This window comes from Abrus precatorius, unplaced genomic scaffold (genome assembly GCF_003935025.1).
Source record: "Abrus precatorius isolate BTA unplaced genomic scaffold, Abrus_2018 Scaffold5, whole genome shotgun sequence".
Classification (NCBI taxonomy): domain Eukaryota; kingdom Viridiplantae; phylum Streptophyta; class Magnoliopsida; order Fabales; family Fabaceae; genus Abrus; species Abrus precatorius.
The window spans coordinates 12640668-12663148 of record NW_020874395.1 but is presented as its reverse complement, the minus strand read 5'-3'; the positions used below and the strand labels follow the sequence as shown (position 1 = coordinate 12663148).

The window sequence follows — 22481 nt, the reverse complement described above, 5'->3', positions numbered from 1 at the left end:
AGTAAATCTAGTAGCACTGCATCCTAGAGTTGTTCTGTTTGGGCCTTTGTGCCAATTTTTGTTGCCTTTTAGGCTTTTAAATGTAGGTTCTGCGACTAAATATTTTTTATTATAGTTTTATAATTTTAATGCAGTGAATTTGTTCTTTTTTAATAAAAATCATCAATAAATTTATTTTTTATAATAAAAATTTATCACTTTTAAATACTTAAACTCAATTCTAAATATAGACGTTAACAAAATCCTACATAAATTGGTTTTTGGGTTGAGTATTGGCTCCAAGCCTAATACATAAGGCTTAGTATTTTGTGAGCAGTGCATGAACTGCACAGTTTTTAACTTCTTTTAAAAAATAAATAGTAAGCATAAACTATTATTTTCTTTAAAAAGTTAAATTAAAAATTGCACATGATGTTCCTTTTCCAGCATGTGGGCATTTGCTGGTGGATTTCCATGGTGAAGTTTCTTTTTCTCCACTGAATAAATCTTTGGTTGGAGTTGCCCCTTCTAAACCAATCAATTCTAACTTTTTTGTTTTAATTTCTATCATATTATGGATTTTCTTAATAAATAATTCTTTCTATGTTAGTAAGAACATTTGCATACAAAGAAACAAATTAAACTTCTGATTAAACACAAGTCGGTTAGTTTTAAAGCTAATTTTATTGAATTCTCTCTTGAACGAGTTTGCATAATAAACTAGTCAGATAGGAAATAATGTTTCAAAATAATATAATGACCCAACATAACATAAGACCTTCTTTTAGCATATGGTATTTATTTATCCCTACTATGGCATGGGATAAAGGCAATTATAATTTTATTACATAAGTTAGATCCTTGGGTCCATCGCCATCATTTACAGCTTTATGCTTGGAATCTTGGTTGTTTTTCCTTTGTATTTTTTTATCCTTTTCTTTTTCACACTTTTCTTCTAATGCAATATGTGTATGGCAATCTAAGCTTTCTGCATATTCTATCATAAAAAGGAGATGCTCTTCAGGTTGATGTTGACCCATGCAATAGCATCCTAAAAGAGTCACTTTGTTTAGTGGTATGCACAACATTCCACACATGCAATGGCTCTTCATAGACAAAGGAAAACTTCCAAGAAACCTTCTCCAATTAAGACAACTCTAGATCATGCAATTTGTCATGCTTCAAGAAAATAGAATAACCAATCCAGCAAAGAGAATTGGATCAGAGGTGGCCATAATTTTTCACTTGGTATCAATAATGATGCAAAATTTTTGAATTACAAATCACAGCATGTGTAGGGGGAAAAATGATATAGTAGATGTCAGCACCACATGAGACTGCAATTTCAGTGTTAGTACCATCATAATTATTTTACAGGTATGTTTCTTCCCTTATCTGTAGGTGGTTGTTCCATCACTACCCAACACAAATGAGAGAATGGTGGGGAATAATTTTCAGCCACATGACCTCACAATCAAATCCATGCTTTCTATTGATTAATCTCCATCATTATGGGGCTGCTTAAGTTAGTTGGAAAGAAGATTATGGAATTTAATTTAATTTTTCAACTTGTACATGCACAGGAAATCAATAAGTAAGATTTTATTTTTAAAAATAGTATTTAATGTTATTATGTGATTTTTAATGAATTAAATTGTGTAATTTTCATGAAAAATTATTATAGATAGATTTTTAATTGTGTTCAAGTTATACATTAAAAAAATAAATAATAATAGAGGTTGAGAAGAACAGTATTATGCTTCTAATCAAATTGCAGTTCATTTAATGAAGCTAATATTGTTTCAAGAGAAAATGGAAATTTATAAAAGGAAAAAAAAAAAGAAGAAGGAGAAACCCATGTTTATTCTTCTTTTCTTAAAATGACAGAATGGCCTAACATTCTTCCTAGCATACCATGAAAAGTGTGTGAAAAAAGTGATGCATGGCATTTTGTTCATACAAGAAAGGGATGCTTCATGTCTGTGCAGAGCATAAAAAAAGTGGCAAAGAATAATCTGAGGTAAATTTTCTACAACCATAAAAAGTAAAACTAAATAAAAAAAAATGAAAGAAAGATGCATAGAAAACTCAGAATTATTAGAGTTAGAAGAGGTACTGATAGGATGACAGTAATGTAAAATGAGGTGGGGACACATTCAATGTTCAGACTCCTTTGTTTTATAGTTAAAAAAATTTCTATACACTTTTCAATATATATATATATACGTATTTATGTATAATAATTTATAATTAATTGTATCAAAGTTAAATATACTCAAATGTATATAAAATACAAATGCCTTGTTAAAATACAACTGTTATAATTAATTGTAGTATTGTTAACTTAAACGTTGAAATGCTTTTATAAACTCCCACCATTTTTTTGCTCGAGGCACCAATGCTCACTTTACTTGTTAGTTTGAAGAATACATCAAGAGCTCATAAGAGTTTGGGATACTAAAAAATCAACTAAATCAGTACTATAATAACAATAAATAATGAAAATTAATTTTTAAATAATTATATATAAATATTAAACTAAAACTTTCATGTTAGTATATAACAGCCAAACTAGAAAATGGTTACATACATAAATTCAAAAATATATTTAAACTTTGCCTTAATGCTACATCCTTTGCAGCCACATTTAAAATTTATAGATCTCTGAGTTTGTACACCTGAAGTGGGTACAACGATTCTAAGGCTTCATGCACAAACAACACCCACTACTGATCTAATTGGGATAGGGCATGTCTAGGATTCCAAGCTATACCAAATCCAAGGCCTCAAAAGCTGCATTCTACATTTTTTATATGTTATGCCAAAACCTTCTTTTTGGGTGTCTATTATTAACTTAAGGCTCTTGTTAACCTTACCAGGACATTCACATTATGCTCCAATCTCAAAAAGGCTAATCCAGGACAGCTAATCTTTGCAAGGGAATATGTGCTGCTTCAGCACAAGGACAAAGAAGAAAGGTGCAAAACCATTTGAGATTTCTCATATAATATATGAATATTTTATTGGTAATGACATAGGATTACTCTATCAACCTTCTTTTTGTACAATCTTTCCATATTCTTCTTAAGTCTTAACCAAATGTTAGTTGTATTGTGGACTTATGGTCTTGTCCTACCAGTTGGATTATTGTGTTTCCTTCACATATTTAAGGATAATGTTAAGTTGCATGATCATCATTTATCCTTGTCAGATTAATCATAGCATAAGAACCATGGTTATTTATTTCTATATGATAGCTGTGCTGTAACATAAACGTGTCATAATACTTCAGATGTTTTTAGAGTATTTTTATACTTTTTAAAACTTTGTACTAATATTAGTTGAAATACCACAATGATTTTTAATAGTTTTTAGTCTATGATCATTCATAAGCATTTTAAAACACAGATTCTATCTATTTTTTTAATTTTTAAATGAATTTTATGCATTATATTGTAATTATTTTGTGTTTTACATTTTTTAAAATTTATTATTCATTTATCTTTGTATTGTATTGTGTATACACACATCTTGTATCGTGTATGTGTATCCTAGTGTATGTTTGAATACATGTAAAAATATTATATATATAAATTTATACCCAATCAAAATTAAATAAAAAAATTACTAAAAATATTTTGTTATTGTCTAGAATTTATTAAATTTGACAAGAATGTATATAAGTCACACTTTTTCCACTTCTAATATAATATTTTTATAATTTTTGATAAAATTTATATAATATTAAAAATAAATTTTAACACTACCCATAATCTGAACATGCTAATAATCACATCAAGTGTGACTTTGTAACAACCGAATAAGCAATTTCACATTTTTTTATTCACTTATCTCTTGAATTTTTAAAATGCCCATTTCTTGAATTACTTTTATGTCCATGATCAATAAGTTGTGCATGCAGTGGTGGTCTAATTATTATATTTGGCATTTTTTTATTTGCTATCTTCCAAATTAATTGTTTCATCCAATTTGACAGTTATCTACATTATAAGTATTTCATGTTTGTCTTATTATATATATTTTGTTATTTGGTTTTGCATTATTCAAAAGCTGAAATGATTCAAAGTTTCAAAATATTATTTAATTTTAGACCATGCTGCCAATTGGGCAATGAAATAAAACAAAAGATCTGTGGATATTTTATTTATATTAACAATTGGACAAAATGGAAATAATGTGAATGATTTAAATTAAAGGAATCCTCGTAATAATCCAATATCTTGAACAAAATGATGAAAGGTGCTAATAGAAAAATACAAAATTATAAAGAGTATTATTTTGTTATAAGAAATGAAAGAGAGAGAGAAGCTATGTTATAGGCAAGCACTGTGAAGGGGTGTCAGCAACCTCTGGAACAGCACAAATGGGGAGACCCAGAAAAGCAGAAAAAAAAAGTGCTTTGTGAAAACTGACTTTTCAGGTTACTTGGCTTTAAAATATTAACTTCATTTGAATTTTAATTTATCAGCTACGGCCAATCAAATTAAAGGATTTTTTTTTTCTTTCTTTAAATTTAGTGTTTATCTTTAATAATAATTTTTAGATTTAATTAATTTATTAAAATTTAGTTTTTATGAATTTTTTATTTGATTTTTATATTTAAAAATTATTAATTTAATTTTTTAAATTTACATAAAATAGTATATTTTAAATGACTAAAATATATATATATATATATATATCTTAATTTTTATTCTATTAGTTAGTCTACTAAATTTTAATTTTAAAAATACTTATGATATTGTATTTAAATTTTATCTAAAATTAATCTTTTCTTACTACTTTGTGCTCTTTTTCAAAAATATATTTATGCTTTTTTTTAAAATATAGTTAATTAAAGTAATATATATGTGAGGATTTTTTTTTTCATTTTGACTAAGTTACGATAGAACAGAGAACAGAGGATTGTAGCCAAGTTTGAATTTGAAAGTGTTGGTTATACGAGGGAATCTGTGCCCACCGCCAAGAAGATTTATCCACGTGCCTGAGAGGCGCGTGCTTCTTACGCACACTACGACCCACGTGGCAGAAGTAGCTCGATTATTAGAGTGGGACCCATAAACAAGACAAATTAATTACCTCAGTTGATTTTCGTCACTGATATTATGACTACATAACATGCCTTTTTTAATATATATTTCAAAATATAAGATTTTTAAAAAATTTAAAATATGGAAATAAAAAATTATTATTGATGTTTTTTTAAAAATATAAAAATTAAAAAATTTAATTAAAAAAATTATTTTAGAAATTGTCATTGACCATTTTTAGTATTATACTTTTATAATTCTCTCAAAATTTTATATTTTGGTATATAATATTATCTCTTGTTTAAATTGATTTCTTATATTACATTCCCTCTTCAAAAATATAATAAAAATTATTTTTTTAAAATTCTATCTAAACATTAATTATTGAAAGAAAAATTAATAAATTATGTAAAAAATATAAAATATTCACTACTTATTATTAAATATTTATATCAGTACACCCAAAACCTAAACATTTATTAACATAAGATAAAATAAAAAGTAGTTTGAAAAATAGTTTTTTAACATTTTTAATTGGACAAAAAGTAGTCTTGTGAAGTTAAGTTAAGAGTACGGTTCTATGCTCACTCAGTACTGACTACTGAACCAGACCCAATAATCGTGGTTTGACCAATTTTGAACTTCAACTTTTATATTTTTACTTTTTATTCAGCAAGATCATTAGATGTCAATAATATTAATTATTAATAAATCATAGTTATATATATTAATGTACCACTTTTGTATTCATATATTTCCTTTATGAATGCATATAACAAAATATAATTTAAATTTAGAGGACTTTTTATATTTTTTTAATTATAAAAAATAAGATCTCTGGAAAAATTATGTACATATACTATTTTGTTTAAATCATCGTTAGCAACTTTTGACCATTTTTAACCATAAATATCAAATAGCAACTTTTAATTTATTTTTATAATTTTGAAATATTTTATTATTATTTTAAAAAATTTTATTAGCAATTTTTTATTTTTTAGGTTTTTTATTTTTTTTAAAATTATTGACAAATTTTGAGACTTTATTAATTTTTTAAAATTTTTATGTTTGATTTCTTGTACTTAGTAATTTTTAAACTTCATATTTTATAATTTTTAAAAATATCATATTTCGATATATATAAATTCTAAATACCACATATAAAAAATTAATCTAAATTTAGTTTTTTTAAATTTTTTTTAAAACTTGACTATATATAATATTTGAATGTGTATTTTTCTTTTACCAATATATCTAGTTAATTTAATCCTTCGTTAAAACGTTCAAATTTATTATTATTTAAAATATTATGTAATCTCTAATACAAACACCATGTTAATATGAAAGTAAAATTCTTAAGTAATAAAAAAATATTGAGAAAATCGATAAAATAAGTGTATTACAGTTTAATCAGGTTTAAGCTAAGTAAATCAGGACTCATCAAATAGTAGAAAGAAAAAATAATGAAGTCTGAAAAAAAAAAGTGTCAAAATTAATTAAAGGGAGATGATTTATAATATAAATATGTAGATACAAAATAACGTGCTTTAAATTATATTTTTTATAATTATTCGTTACATAAATATATCATGTATTAGTCAATTGAGAACAATAGTTTGTAAAATGAAAAAAGTGATGAAGAAAAGATTTGTAAGTTAAAGTATGTTATTTGTCTAAATTTTATGTTAACTAATTTGAAAAAAAAAGAAATATAAAAAATTTTATTTTATATTTACTCATCATAATAACATATATATTTTTTAAAATATTAGAAAATTGAATAGTTGTGTATTAGACTTTTTAGTTAATAAAAAAATATAAAATAATAAAGAATTATTAAAAAAAGAAAATTTTATGATACTTCCATTTAAATGTAAGATTAATACAAATTTTAAATCACTTTAAGCTATAATAACTTTGAAATAAAATATTATAGACATTTATATTTATTTATTTATTTTATCTATCGACAATTCACGCAATATTATGAGAAAAATATTCTTAAGGTTTTAGTCAACTTAGAATTTAAGCATAAATTTTTTTTATAAAAAATATAAATTTATTATATTAAGATTATAAAAGTATAATAAATATTTTTATTGTTTTTTCAGAAATTAGAAATTCTTAACTTTTTTATATTATGAGACAATTTAAAAAATATTTACTTGAAAGAACCATCCTTCCCTTTTTCGGGTAGGGGTAGAATCTGTGTATTGATTTTTGTTATGATGATAATGGTGCCATTCCATCTTGGCATGGCACACACCCTATGACCCTATCTCACTTTTGCAGAACTCAAAAATTTACTTTTCAAGTTCACTCCCAAAGGAATGAAAGTGAAGTGTATAGCAGATACATTACAAACCTTAGAACCCTCACAAAAATAAATTCTTAAATTATTTTTTAAAATGTAGTTTTGATTTTTAAAATTCAAAAGTGTTTTATTAGTTTTTTACTTTGTAAATCATGTTTATTTTAATTTTTTTATTTTTTATTAAAAAATAAAATAAATATAATTTTATATGGCCAAATTATTAAAATTAACTTAAAATATATGATAAACCTTATTAAAAAAAAATACATTCAAACACTCATTGATGTTATTTTTAATGTAATTTTTTGGTTATTATTATTATTATTATTATTATTCTTTCTTTTAGTTTCTGACTTGTCCACTTCCCTACTTCCCTGCATCTTTTGTCACTTCCACCACAACTTCTCTCTCTCTCTCCTTGCCGGGTAGAGAAAAAAACAGAACCAGACACAAACACTGAGTGCAACAGAACATTTATCAGACAGAAGAATTTTAGTTCATCAAAACAACTCAGCTTCATTTCATCCTCATTCCTCAACCATTTTCATCTGAAAATGTGTTGTTCAGTGTTGCTTCTTCATATCTTTTCACTCCTAGTTTTGCTCTTTAACATAACATGTGTATGTGGAAATGCTGAGCTTAGAGCTTTGATGGACTTGAAAGCCACTTTGGATCCTCAAGGCCATTTTTTGTCTTCATGGACTATGAATGGTAACCCATGTGGTGGTTTCTTTGATGGAGTGGCTTGCAATGAAAAGGGTCAGGTTGCAAATGTTTCTTTGCAAGGAAAAGGGCTTTCTGGGAGGCTATCACCAGCCATTGCTGAGCTGAAGCACTTGACAGGACTATACTTGCATTACAACTCTTTGTATGGAGAGATTCCAAGAGAAATTGCAAACTTGACTGAGCTTATTGATTTGTATTTGAATGTGAATCATTTGTCTGGTGAAATCCCTCCTGAGATTGGCAAGATGGAGAACCTGCAAGGTGAAATGGTTCTGTTTTTGTTGAAAAGATTGAAACTTTCTTGTGTCTGCATCTTGATTCTGCCTCATGTGGTCCCTTGTTAGAGCTTGTTGCCTTTTTTGTGCAGTTAAATGTTGCGTTGTTGTGGGTTTCGCTGAAACATTTGAACTTGGTTTTGTTTATTTGGGGTACCATTAAGTCTCATTTCCTGTGATTGACTTTTAGTCCTGTTTTTTTTCCTCTAATGGTTGGGTCTCTTGCACTGAAATATACCAAAATAGTTAATTCACATGAAGGAAAAATAACTAAAATAACATGTTTAGCTTTGAAAACCTTTGCACCCTTTGGTTTTGAACATGTTTTTAAGGGAAATCTCCTTTCGAAGGCGCTTTATTGCAACTCGGGAGTGAAGGGGTAACCGTTATTATCCTCTTCTCCCAGTTTCTGAACATTTTTTTTTTAAATATTTATTTATTTATTTTCTGTATAGAAGAAGATTCAAATTTATATAAACATATTATTATAGACAGCAACCACTTTTAACATCAATGATTTTTATTGACCTTCTCTCTACACTTGTAGTTGTTCCTCAAAATTGAAGTTTCAACCCAAATTTGATTTTTTCTACTGTTTCTTTAGCCTTGGATAGAAATAATGTTTGATTGATAGTTTGAATTTGGGAATGTGCTTATCTGGTTTCTTTACTTGCTATGCAGTTTTGCAGCTTTGTTATAATCAGCTAACAGGAAGCATACCTACGCAGCTTGGCGGTTTGAAAAAGCTTAGTGTTCTTGCTCTTCAGTCAAACCAATTATCTGGAGCTATCCCTGCTAGTTTAGGTGGTTTGGGAACTTTGATGAGGCTAGATTTGAGCTCAAATTATCTCTTTGGTTCCATTCCCTCTAGATTAGCTGATGTTCCTACACTGCAAGTTCTGGATGTTCATAACAACACTCTCTCTGGGAATGTGCCTCCAGGTAATAATGATGCTATTGCTTTTATTTTATTTTATTGCTTTTATCCATTTCCTTTCTAATATGGTTTTTGCCATTAAATATCATATCAGTCTAATATAAGTTTGTTTACTTTGGTTGGTTTAATGAAGCTTTAAAGAGACTAGAGGATGGATTTGTGTTTGAACACAACTTGGGGTTATGTGGAGTTGGGTTTTCGTCCTTGAAAGCGTGCACAGCTTCTGATCATGTCAATCTCACCAGACCTGAACCTTATGGAGCAGGAGTTGGTGGTCTGTCTAGGGATATCCCAGAAACTGCAAATGTAAAGTTGCCTTGCAATACAACTCAGTGCCGAAATTCATCGAAATCAAAACAAGCAACATCTATTAAAGTTGGCATTGTTCTTGTTACACTTGCATTATCAGCAGTTGGTATTCTGACTTTCACAATGTATCGTCGACGGAAACAAAGGCTTGGAAGTGCGTTTGACATCTCCGAAGGGCGTCGAAGTACAGATCAAGCCAAGGGTATATACAGGAAAAATGGATCTCCTTTGGTCAGCCTTGAGTATTCTAACGGATGGGACCCTTTGGCTGATAGCAGGAATTTCAATGGAGATAAGCAAGATATGTTCCAGAGTTTCAGGTTCAATTTGGAAGAAGTGGAATCTGCTACTCAGTATTTCTCTGAGTTGAACTTGTTGGGTAAGAGCAACTTCAGTGCAACTTACAAAGGAGTTTTAAGAGACGGGTCCATGGTTGCGGTTAAGAGCATAAGTAAAACTAGTTGCAAATCAGATGAAGCTGAGTTTTTGAAGGGATTGAACATTTTGACTTCGCTGAGGAATGAGAATTTAGTGAGGTTGAGAGGATTTTGTTGTTCAAGGGGACGAGGTGAATGCTTCCTGATTTATGATTTTGTTTCCAATGGAAATCTGACGCGCTACCTTGATGTGAAGGAAGGTGATGGAGAAGTCCTTGAATGGTCAACTAGAGTTTCTATTGTGAAAGGAATTGCCAAAGGTTATACTTCTAACTTGTCCTTCACTAAAAGAATTTACTTTCAAATAATTTGATACTTTAAGTACTTTTTTCACACATTCTAAGATATAAAGTATAAACAAACAGCATGCTAAGAAAATGCTGTGGTTGTTAAATAACTGAGAGCATCTCCTTTCTCACTACTGCTCATAGATGCTTCAAGAGATGCCGACAACATTGCATAGTATAATTACATTATGTATAAATACATAGTAGGTTTCTCTTTATTATTACTCTTGGTAACAAAGCTTCATTGTAGATTAAACTTCCTTTGACATTGTTTTGATTAATTTGACTTCATATTCATTTTGGTGAAGTAATCATGTTATTACTTAATTGAATCATAAGTGAATCAAGTGCTACATTCTTATGGTTTCTGATGTGTACACTGAGACCTTGTTTTCTTAATCAGGTATAGCTTATTTACATGCATACAAAGCAAACAAACCGGCTCTTGTTCATCAAAACATCTCAGCTGAGAAAGTGCTCATTGATCAGCGGCACAACCCGTTGCTTTCAGATTCCGGCCTGTACAAGCTTCTCACCAATGATATCGTCTTCTCTGCACTAAAGGGTAGTGCAGCAAAGGGTTACCTGGCTCCAGAATACACCACCACCGGCCGCTTCACTGAGAAAAGTGATGTTTATGTATTCGGGGTGCTTGTTTTCCAGATCCTCACAGGGAAGCAGAAGATCTCAAGTGCAATGCGTGTTGCTGCAGAGTCCTTCAGATTCCAAGACTTCATTGACCCTAATCTGCATGGCAGATTCTTTGAACATGAAGCGGCTAAACTAGCAAGAATGGCTTTACTTTGTTCCCATGAGTCTCCTTTTGAGAGACCAAGCATGGAAGCCATAGTTCAAGAACTAGGTAATTGTAGTAGCTGTCTCTGATTTGAGTTTTAATTACTTTAACCATCATCATCACCAGTTTTCTATTGTTTGGCCACTGGCTCATGGTCATGGTGGTGGTGATGACTTTGTAAGGCTTTGACATTTTTATGTGTCCTTAACTAAGGATTAGCTTTTCATGTGAATGAATGTCTTGGACATTAGGTTGTAGCCTAGGGAAAGGATCTTTGCTTTTATTTTTATATTTCAGCCATTTATCTCCTCTAATCATGTGTCTTTTTTTTTTCTTTTGACATTAGTTCTTGTACAAATAACGTTTTCTATTTTAATTACCCTTTTCCATCAAAGCATGAACCAAAAGTGAAAAAGCATCTCTCCAATTGAAATGCATCTCATGAATGCAATGAATCACATTCTTAGTGCTACAATGCTTTTTGCACCTACATGTTTACACTTTGTACAGTCCCCCTTTCCCTTTAGGTTTAGGTTGTGGAAGGCTGATTCAGGATGACAAGTTTGGGACTTTGCTTTGTTGTGTTGCTTTTTAATGCTATGGCTTAGCCTTTTCTTTTTTCCAGTGTGATATAAAAAGCAATTGAGGTTGATGTGGACTTCCATGGGCGGCTTCAATTATAACATCTTTTCTTTAGTTTATATTTAGAAAATAACCTTTTTTTTGTCATTTTTTTCACAAAGTTTAAAAATAAATAACTATTTCTTTTAAAAAAACAAGTCTACTTAGATAAGTAAATAGTTTAATTAAATGCTTATTTTATTAATTTTTCTTAAATGAAGATTTATGCTATAAATTTATTAAATTAAGTTTAAGAAAATTATTTTTTTCATATTTATATTAAAATCAGAAATTATTTTAAAGGTTAAATAAGTTTCTCCTACAAGCTTCTTGAAATCTTTCTTTAATCATTTGTGATTAAAACAATTAGAAATTATTATTTTAGATTAAGTAGTGACATGAATTTCTCATGTCGTATAACTATTAACATTTAATGTGATGGTGTTAATTACTACTTAATTTAGTATGTAGAACTTGTTCAAAAAAATTTATCCGCGATATATGCCAAGTGTATGAGGACTTCTTCAAATGTTCTATTCATATAGTATGAGATGTTTAAAAAATTCAATCAGCAATTGAAATAGCAAAACATTGATTTATTGTATCAAAATTCGTATTAAGATATTAATTTATTTTGGATTGGAGTAAAAATTATATGCTGTGGATGTTACAATTACAAGAATTATGATAAATCTCATTGCATAACTAATTAATAAAACGTGATTCTAAATATAATATCATTTCTTTCATAAAATTTTATTTAAAAATCAAATATATTTTAAATTTTGAAAAACATAATTATTCTTCTTCCTCTTTAATAAATTACATTCATATTCTTAAACTTTAATAAAATTTCATTTGATATGCACGTTTTTTTACTTCACAAAAACATATCTTAATATATAATATAATACTATATATCATTCTCATTTAAAAATCATCTTGAATTTTTTGTGGAATACGTGAACTAGAGAAGATTAAAGTGATGTGAAAAAAATTTTGAGATAAAATTTTATTAACATATTGTTGTTTTATATTAAATAATACAAATTCTTGTCACATGTAATTATATAACATGAAAGGTGATGACATGTTAGCTTTTAATAAATATAGTGCACATAATTTGTCTTAAAAGTTTATAGACAAGTCTCTTCATGTCACTGTTTAGGACAAATCATATGTCAGGTCAAAAAAAACTTATTAAAATGTTGCATTCCTACTGTATAACGTTTTCCATAAAACAACGAGTTACGACAAAATTTAATTTTCTTAGAAAATAAAATTTTATGTACTGAGTTTTAATCAACTAATTACAATAAACTAAATTCTTTAACTTCTAAAAAAAACTTTAAAGACAACATATGGTTATTAATATACGCATTTACATTATTTGAGTTTAAAATTTTCTTACATTTGACTTTAAAAGTAATTATTACAAAAATTAATAATTTTTAATTATATAAAATTTTAATTAAATGATTGTATAATTCATATATTTAAATTAAATTCTTAAAATTTAATGTCACTATAATAATGCAGAAAAGATTAGAATCAGCATTTAATTTTGTTTTTACATACACTAACGAAACAGTGCAGTTATGGACTGGGGAGGGAAACATATTGGGTCATTGGGCTCATAGGCTTGGGTCCATCAACCCTACTCTGTTATCAAACCATCCAACAGGCCTACTAATTTTTCTCCCAATGATCCAAAAATTGGTGAAGTTCACCCCATCATGTTGTCCCTGTCCCAAGTTTAGGTAGAGCCTTCCTCCAATATTTATTTGAGGTTCAAATAAAGTTTAAGATCATATATTTTTTTTAAGTTAATACAAAATTTCTTAATATTATGATGGTTTTATCTTTTTATAAAATTACTTATAAACCTTTTATAATCAATTTTCTTTATCATTTTTTCAGTTGATGAAAAACCACCAATTTTGTCAATCTTAAGTACCCCTTTTGTTTCAAATTATGTGTAATTTAAGACAATACATATACATCTTAAGAAAATTATAAACATTTTCTTTTTCTAAAATATTCTTATAAAAGAGTTAGCTTTATTTGTGAATCAATCAAACATTTAGGTGAAATATCAATAAATAAGGATATATATTTTTTAAAAGAAAAAATTAATATTTCTTGGATTCATATTTCTGAAGTTCATGACCTTGGATTATGAAAAAGATATTGTTGAAAGATCTCTATTTTAGTGGTTCATTGTATATCTTAGAAAATTATTCTGTCACCTTGCAAAGGAACTGATATTCCAAGAAAAAAATATTATCCCTGTTAACATTTATCCACTTCATTATTATTTATTTTTCAGAAACAAATTGTTATTTACTAATGAAAAAGCAGAACATGAAAATACTCCTCTCACATGAGATTAGATACACTTCAAACAACAAAATATCATACTCATATAAGGTGGAAATACCCTTATTTTGTGTTTCAAAAATATTATTAATTGTTAACATTATCTTCTCAAATGAAAGTATTATGATTAGGTTAATATTTATTGTATGACAAGTATTTCTTAACAAAGAGGATTACTATAAATAAATCATCAAATGAACTAACCGTTGTTAGTCTCGTGACAATGTGGATTAACAACTGTTAACTTGTAATTTAATTTACATGGCACAATAATATATTAAGCAATTGGTGTAATTTGAAAGGACAAGACTTCTTAGGATCACATGTTGATTCACTAAACAAGCAATTAGGTAGTATGAACAGTTGAGTGCTAATTAAATTGTTTGAGAATAATTATAATTAATTAATTAATTACACTCTGGCCTGATAGTACATATATATGATCCATCCATGCAAGCAGCATCACATCAAGGTTGTTGTTCTAATTGAAGAGACAAAAACCACACGTCCCACGTTAGAGCATGTAGCAATGGTTTGATTATAACTATAATTGTGCAAATATTGAGCTTAAAAGTACTTAATTGTTGTATGTACAGCCTGTTAGATGTACCTTTGCTCCCAGTATAATTGTCCAAATGGGTCCTTTTCCATGTGTTAACTTAGCCTCATTATAAGTTATGGATCACATTGGTTGACAAAAACTATTTCACAACTATCTTAGATTATATTCTATTTGGCTGACTTAACTTATAAATTAAGTAAGTCAGCTTGTGGTGAGTTAGATTAGTTTATCAAATAAGTTATTTTAATTTTTTAAGTGATTAAAAAAATTATGACATATTTATTATATTTTCAAGGATTTTTTATTTAGTGAATAATCAAATTAATATTTTTTTTCATCATGGAGCATGTGTATTAACTAGTGGAAGGGGTTGTTAACATTTTAAGATTACCTTTAGTAAAGGATACCTGTAGTTTAACTAAAAAATGTTAAAAAAATGTAAACTTATTTTAAAAGTTCAGGTAACAAGAAAATTATCTGAAATATCTGTGTGTCTTAAGTCTTAATATTAAGTTACTTGGGTAATAGATAGCTTAATGATATTGATTAATTTTTTCAGATTATGATAAAATTAGACAAAAATTGTAAAAACATTTGTTGAGTATGCTATTGATAAAAATAAATTATATTTAATTAAGACTAAAGTCTGTTGTTACATGCAAGGAGCTAATTTTTCACTGAAATAATGATTTTTTTAATCAAATCAAATTGAGTCTAAATTAAAACTGAAAATAAAAAAATTATACTAATAAAGCATTAACAATAAATCTGATTTTAAGTGAAACTTGTATTTTCATTTAAAAAAATACATACTGTTTTTCTAGATATTTTAGCCTTTGTTTAAATTTTATGTTAAGGAGAAGAAAAGGGAAGAAAAGGAAAGAGTTTAATTCTTATTCTTCCGCCCTTCCTTTAATTTTTTTTTCTTTTTTTCCCCTCAAACTTCTAAATAAAATTTTAGTCTTATAGAATTGATTAACTAAAATTTTAATTAAATAAAAAAAAAGATTTAGTAGAGTGATAAAATAAACCTAATATATTTGTCCTCTGAATGTAAAGTTGATTCTAATTTTATCTTTTTTAAAATTTAACTTAATTAATCCTTTATTTTTCTTATCTTATAACTATTCAAATTACTCACCCTTGATTCCTTCGAAACCAAGTTTTGTGTGAAATAATAAATTAGGTGAAATTAATTTATTTCATTCTTTATGTATAGGTCATAAAATAAGAGAGAGAGAGAGAGAGTTGAACATCAATTATTACATGAAGAGATTGATTAATTATAAGCAAAATGTAGAAATTTAATATTTAAAGGACAATAACAAAAATGAGTCATAATGATTTATTTTCATATTTTATTTTAGCCAACATAATCACATAAAATATTGATATGTCGGTTATATGCCGTGTTTAAAAAATTATTAAATCAATGTTAACAATTATTAAGAAAATATTTGAGTTGAAGTCTGATGAAAATAATTATTAATGTTCGATTTTAACCTCTCATTTTAATCGTTAAAATCAAAATTTCAATAATTATCAAAAGAAAAAATTGTAAAAGGGTGGATATTTAAAAATGGAATTCAAAGCTTCTATAATTTTGGCAGAAACTATAACCTATAATTTAAATTTGTGGAAGTAAAATTTTTTTTACTTAAACGAATTTAGTAAAAAATTAATTTTTTCTTAAATAAAAAAAATTTATTTAAGTCAAAATTGTGAAAAATTTTCAAATTTTATCATCTTCTTTTTTAAACTTAAAATTTGAAAAAAATTTGTTTTTCATTAATGACTACTTAATTATAATTTTTTTTTACATATATAATCTTATCAAATATTTTAAATGTATTATTTAGTATGCTAAATATTGATAAATTGTAACTATTTGTAATTGAGTTAAATTGTTAAAATAATGATAAGAATTATAAGAATAATGACTTTGAGAAATTGATTAAAAAATAATTGCAATATTACATAATTTGAAACCTTTAGACTTTTATGGTCATGTGGTATGACCACAAATTATAACCACATGATTTTGTATAAAAGTTCTTTAAATTTTTTGTAATTTAGAAAAAAATAGATAAAATTTTTAAAATTTTCATAATTTTAGTTTAAGCAAATTTTTCATTTAACAATCCATTAATTTTAGCTTAGCCAATTTTAAATTTAAAAGATTAAAATGCTAATTTTATCTTTACTAAACAATCCATTGATTTTACTTTTTTTTTTTCTCCTTTTCTCTACTCAAATTTTTTCACGTGTGATGCAGGTTTAAAAAATAGAAAAAAAAATAAAATAAAATTACGTGAATTAAACATTTTTGTTTAATAACTTCATCTAAATATTGAAATTGCTCATTGACAGTGAATATATATATATATATATATATATATATATATATATATATATATTGCTTTATGCTATTAAAGTCTAACTCAATAAGTTGTAATTAGTAAAGCTATTTTTTTGTCTTTTTAATTTTTTATGCTTTTTTATTCTATAAAAACAATACTATTTGGTGCAAAGAATTTTAATGTAAAATGTTATAAATGGGAGACAAGAATTGCTGGAAGAAAAAAAAAAAATAGTTTTGTATGTTTCCACTAAAATTGTTTTATACCATCCTACATTTTCCCTGTCCATCCAATAAGAAAATGTGAGAGTTCTTTCCAAAAATTTACATTACATGTACTTTTATAACTTCCAAAATTTCAATGTCCTTAAAAACACATGACCGGCAAAAGTATATTTTGTTGTGGCCCTTTCACGTGTTACAAAGAAAAAAGGGTCACCAAAGTTTGATCAAAAGTGGTTGTATTATGACATCTCTTCAATGGAGCATTTGCAAAACATTAACAAAGTTTTTTTCAATCCAATTTATGTAATGTATGTCTATAATTTGCTACCTATATTCAAAATAGAATTAACTCCTAGGTGGTTAATTTTTAAAGCATGTTTATAGACACATAATAAAGCTCCATGTATAGCAAGATTTTGTTAAAAATCATAGGATATCACTAAATTTAATGTACTAATAACATTAAAATGATTAAATTGTTTAGGAATGCAATAGTAACATAGTACACCTATCCATGCAACCAGCTTTGTATCAGTTGTTGCTGTAATTGCAGAGACAAATTCACAAGCCACACGTTAGGGCAGGTAGCTACCTTATAAGGTGGCCTTAATTATTATAATTAGAGTAACGCAAAACAATGAGCTTGAAGTACTCTATTGTTGTTTGCACAGCCTGTTATAAGTACTTGCTGCTAGGGACTGTCTTTGGTGTCTCTTTCACATGGATGTTTTGTGCCTTTGACAAAATAATAGAGTGAAATTCAATTGATCCACAAATTTTGTCATTTTTAATAAGGTTGATCATCCACAATTGTTTCATATTAGATTTATTTGTCAAATAAATCATACTAATGTTTTAAAAAGTTTATTTAATTAAAATATTAGACTTTGAGCTTACTTATTTAAATAACTACAAATAGTATAATGATATTATTATTGTTGTATTAAATTTTATTATAGTATTTTGAAATTATATACATTGTAATCTGTTTAAGGACTTCAATTTATTACTTAAAAAAAGACTTAAACTTATTAGCTTACATACAAGTATAGATACATCTTATTCAAAGGTATGTTTATAACTTTGTTTAATAACACATGCTATTATAAAGTAGGATTAAAAAAAACTTTCAAATCAAGTCATACTTTTGAAAAAAGTTAAACTTATTAGCCTTAAAATAAGGCTTATAGTAAATAAAAAACAACACTTTCATATCCATGTTTGGAGTGTAGTTTGAGCGAAAGGAAAATAGAAATATGAAGATAAGAGAAAAAAAAGAGATGTAATTGATGATATGATGGAGAGAATTAAAAAGAAAGAAGGGTGAAAATAAATATAAAAAAGTGAAATATAAAAATATAAATGTTGTTAAATAAAAATGCCAAATTCATACTTTATAAAATTTAGTTCTGAATTTGAGAGGGTAAAACTTCTGTTTTTATCTTGTAAACCAAAATGTTGATCTTGAAGATCAATTAACCAAAATTTGGTTGGGCAAGATAATAAGATATATAAGAAGCAAACAAAGCCAATCTAGATGACTTAATTGAACAACCTAGAGTATGTCTAGCATGAGATCCAAAGGCATGTTGAATGGCAAGAGAATATTTTTCCTTCTTCAAAAGTTGATTCCTCATTCAGCAGCAAACGTGAAAGCTTGAATCCTTAGTCTGCCAATTCAGGATTCATAACATTCTTAATCTTGGTTGTTAGTGCTTGTCTTTAAAAAGATTACAAATCAAACATAAACCAATTATTTCACATTTTTTTACCTTACATTTATGGAAAAAAAAGAAGTAATCACCTTACTCTTTTCTTTTCCCTCTGATCTCTCTCACACACACATCAATCAAATTTTATCAGATCATAAAAAAAAAAATTGTGTAACGAATTGTTTGAAAATAATAAATTATGTTGTAATTATAGAACTTTATGCTTCAAAATTAAGCCTAACTCAAGTGGTAACTAGAAAATATTTTTGTCTTTCTAATTTCTTTTTGGTATTTTATACCAAATTCAATAAGAAAAAAGGGTTCAATTTTAAGATTTACATGTACCTTTATGACATAGAATGTCTTGGAGAAACTCCTGGCGAAGGTATCTTTTGTTTTGTTGTGGTCCTTTCATGGACAGGGACAGGAAAGTTTTAGCAAGAGTCTAAAATGGTTGCATTTGATTTCTCTTCATTAGAAGTACAAATGCAAAACATTAACAAAATTTTGCCAACCAACTTATGCAATATATATATATATAATTTGCTATATACATTTGAAATAGGACTATAACTTCTCCTAGGTGCTTAATAGCAAAACTTAATACTCCATTTTCCCTAAGAAATAAATGGAAGTAGCATGGTCGCTTCATAGTGCTAATCATGTTTGCATCCAAATCAACCACATGATTAAGCTTGAATCACTTTTCCTTGTGGAACTCTGATCCTATACACATGTTCTTCACCAGTGCATTTATCCACCTTGACAACCCAACGGCTACTTCTTGTCTTACTCATTCTAGATCCATATTTTGGACTAGTGATAGTTGCTCCAAATCTGGTCACTAGCAACCCTTTTCCTATAGGCAACAATTGAGTTTTTGATCCACAAGACCACCAAGACCCTTTGCAACTAAATGCATTGTAACCAACAACCAATGTGCCATTTGGCTTGCCATCACCACCTTGGACTGCTTTAAGAATCTCTGCATGGTTCATAAGTTTACAATCAATAAGCACAAAATCTGCTTGGTTTAATAGCATTAGTTCTTGTGCTTCTCCAACCATGAATTGAACTTGACTAGTAGCTATTCCAAGGACAATTTTGGAGGCATTAAGCTCTTCTTGGCCAGGAACAATGCAAACAACATGGCCACCAGTTTGATGTGCTGCAGTGACTAATGCCAGTGTGGTAGAATCTGCTGCACCAGAGCATGCCACAACCATTAGTTGTGCATTGTTACCAGCAGCTAGTGCTGATATAAACTCAGCAACTGCAGGCTCTTTGGCCTTTTGATCCTGATGAAAATAACCCAAAATCAGACCAGAGAAATTGTTGGGGAAAAATTGTAACAAGAGAATATTGAAAAAATCTAGCTAGAAATTTCTTTTGATTAAGGGGTATGAAACATCAAGAAAATTAATACTCACCATTTTCAATGTGTTGAGATAGGCCTTTGTGGCATTTTCTGCTGACCAGCAAGCCATGGCTTTGATTTATGTTCTCTAAGGCTTTTCTTGGATGGAAGAGGGTGGGTGCCTTGGATATGGTTTTAGAGGTTATATATATAGGTACATATAGGAGCAAACATGGACATGTGGTGGGTCATGGGTCAATGAAATATTATGTCATATTTTAGAAATATGAAAAATATGTGATAATGGATATTAATATAATACCAAAAGACCAACATAATTAATTTCATGCACAGTTTTGGTAGGTTTATTAAAAATGTTCATTATTCATTTAGAGATAAATACTGCTAGAAAAATTTCCCCCTATTTGCTAATTTTCAAATTGCAGAGGACTTAACTGTGAAGAAAACACAAAATTTGATTTAAAAAAGGAAAGATGGAACAAATTAAAGGACAAGCACAGGGTTTGATTCTTTTCGCGTGGAAATATGCAGTACAGGAACAAAGTAGGTATATATACTAATGGATTTCATCAATCTTTTATGTTGACCAAATGGAACATAGGTGAGCTTCCTGGATATTGCATCATGCAAATAAAATAAGCATTCACTACCAAGTTAGCCTTTCATGTGATTAATATAATTAAGCGTGTGTCTGCTCACACATAATAAGAAATTAATAAATAATATTTTTTTATCAAACATTAAACTATTTAATATTATTAATATATTGAATTATGTGGTATCTTATTGTTTTTAATAAAAATATATTATAGGAATTCTTATTATGCACTGTTAAATACACTCTAGAAAATTTTAAAATAAAATATGTTTTTGATTCATGTAAACATGACAATTTTCTTTTTTGAAATTTCTAATTTTTTGTTTTATTTTCTTTTATAAATGATCATTTTTAAAAATTATTCTTATCTTTATTTACTGATGACATTATTTGCTATACATTTCATGTCATATTGCCCCAATTTTTAAAACTATTAAAATTTGTTGAGAACAAAATTATTGAATTTTTAAGAATTAAAATTAAATTTAGAAACTAAAATTTATTTATCAAAAAGTAGTATTTAGATAATCGATGAAATAGGGAAAATGAAGAGAGAGAAAAATAGAATAAAAATAAAACAAAATATATTTTTTAAATGGGTCAAGATAAAGAGAGAGAAAATTATGATTATTTTAATATTTATATTACATAAAATATTATTAAGTGTTAAAAATTGTTTAAATCATCCCCTTCCCATTAGTTTTACGCACAGAGATATCTTAAGTATAAATGTTTATTTATTGTAAGACTTATAACAATAAATATATAATAAATAAATAAATATATATATATATATATATATATATATATATATATATATACACACACACATTATAATTTATTTTATGTGATTATGTAACTATTAATTAACTTTTGATATTGACTATTTATGTATAATCATACAGTATCAATTTAAAATTGTCATTAAATAAATCTCCAGCTTAATTATGTTAATATTTTGAGTGTTAATCCAAATTTTTATTTTAGAAAACATGTTATTAGTTATCAATTTGGATTTCTTAGTAGGCAAATAGATAATTTAAAGCCTTCATATTAAAGTTCAACTGGTGAGTGAGTTTTGGTTGACTCAACAATTTTTATCGAATCCAATTTTGATAACTTAAATAATAACTAGTGAAATATAAGAGTTAAGGTCATCAATAAAATTGATCAAAATTAATTAAAATGATTTATCAAATTAGCTTTAAAAGTATTCAACAATGGGTTTTATTTATTCAAATTGCTCCAAAAATAGCATAATTAAACAATAATCTAAAGGCAAGATGAATATTTAACTGACAAAGCAGGATCTGTTTCAGTATAACAGTCCCAAAATATTCTTCTGTAATAGCTGTAATGTCCCATTGTCAAGAACAGCAATATTAATTAAATAATTAATTTGCATATATTATTAATTAGTTATTATTGTAATTTAAGAAGACAAATAAAACAGTGGATGTTAATGTTAGATGAGACACTGGCAAAACAATCGTATTAGGCGAGCACACTAAGCCGTGCCATCTACAATGGTTTGGT

General features: G+C 27.3%; 2 protein-coding genes across 2 annotated transcripts; one reads left to right on the top strand and one right to left on the bottom strand.

The window, feature by feature from the left end:
• Positions 1 to 7780: 7780 nt before the first annotated feature.
• On the top strand, positions 7781 to 11371 carry LOC113867440 (somatic embryogenesis receptor kinase 1). Its single transcript, XM_027502769.1, has 4 exons — positions 7781 to 8331; positions 9027 to 9287; positions 9416 to 10288; positions 10719 to 11371. The coding sequence occupies exons 1-4, from the start codon at positions 7899 to 7901 to the stop codon at positions 11198 to 11200; spliced, it is 2049 nt and encodes a 682-aa protein (XP_027358570.1). The 5' UTR covers positions 7781 to 7898; the 3' UTR covers positions 11201 to 11371.
• An 8287-nt stretch (positions 11372 to 19658) lies between these two features.
• On the bottom strand, positions 19659 to 20456 carry LOC113867441. The gene is made up of 2 exons (XM_027502770.1): positions 20400 to 20456; positions 19659 to 20267 (listed from the first exon to the last, which is right to left on the bottom strand). The coding sequence occupies exons 1-2, from the start codon at positions 20454 to 20456 to the stop codon at positions 19659 to 19661; spliced, it is 666 nt and encodes a 221-aa protein (XP_027358571.1).
• Positions 20457 to 22481: the final 2025 nt, after the last annotated feature.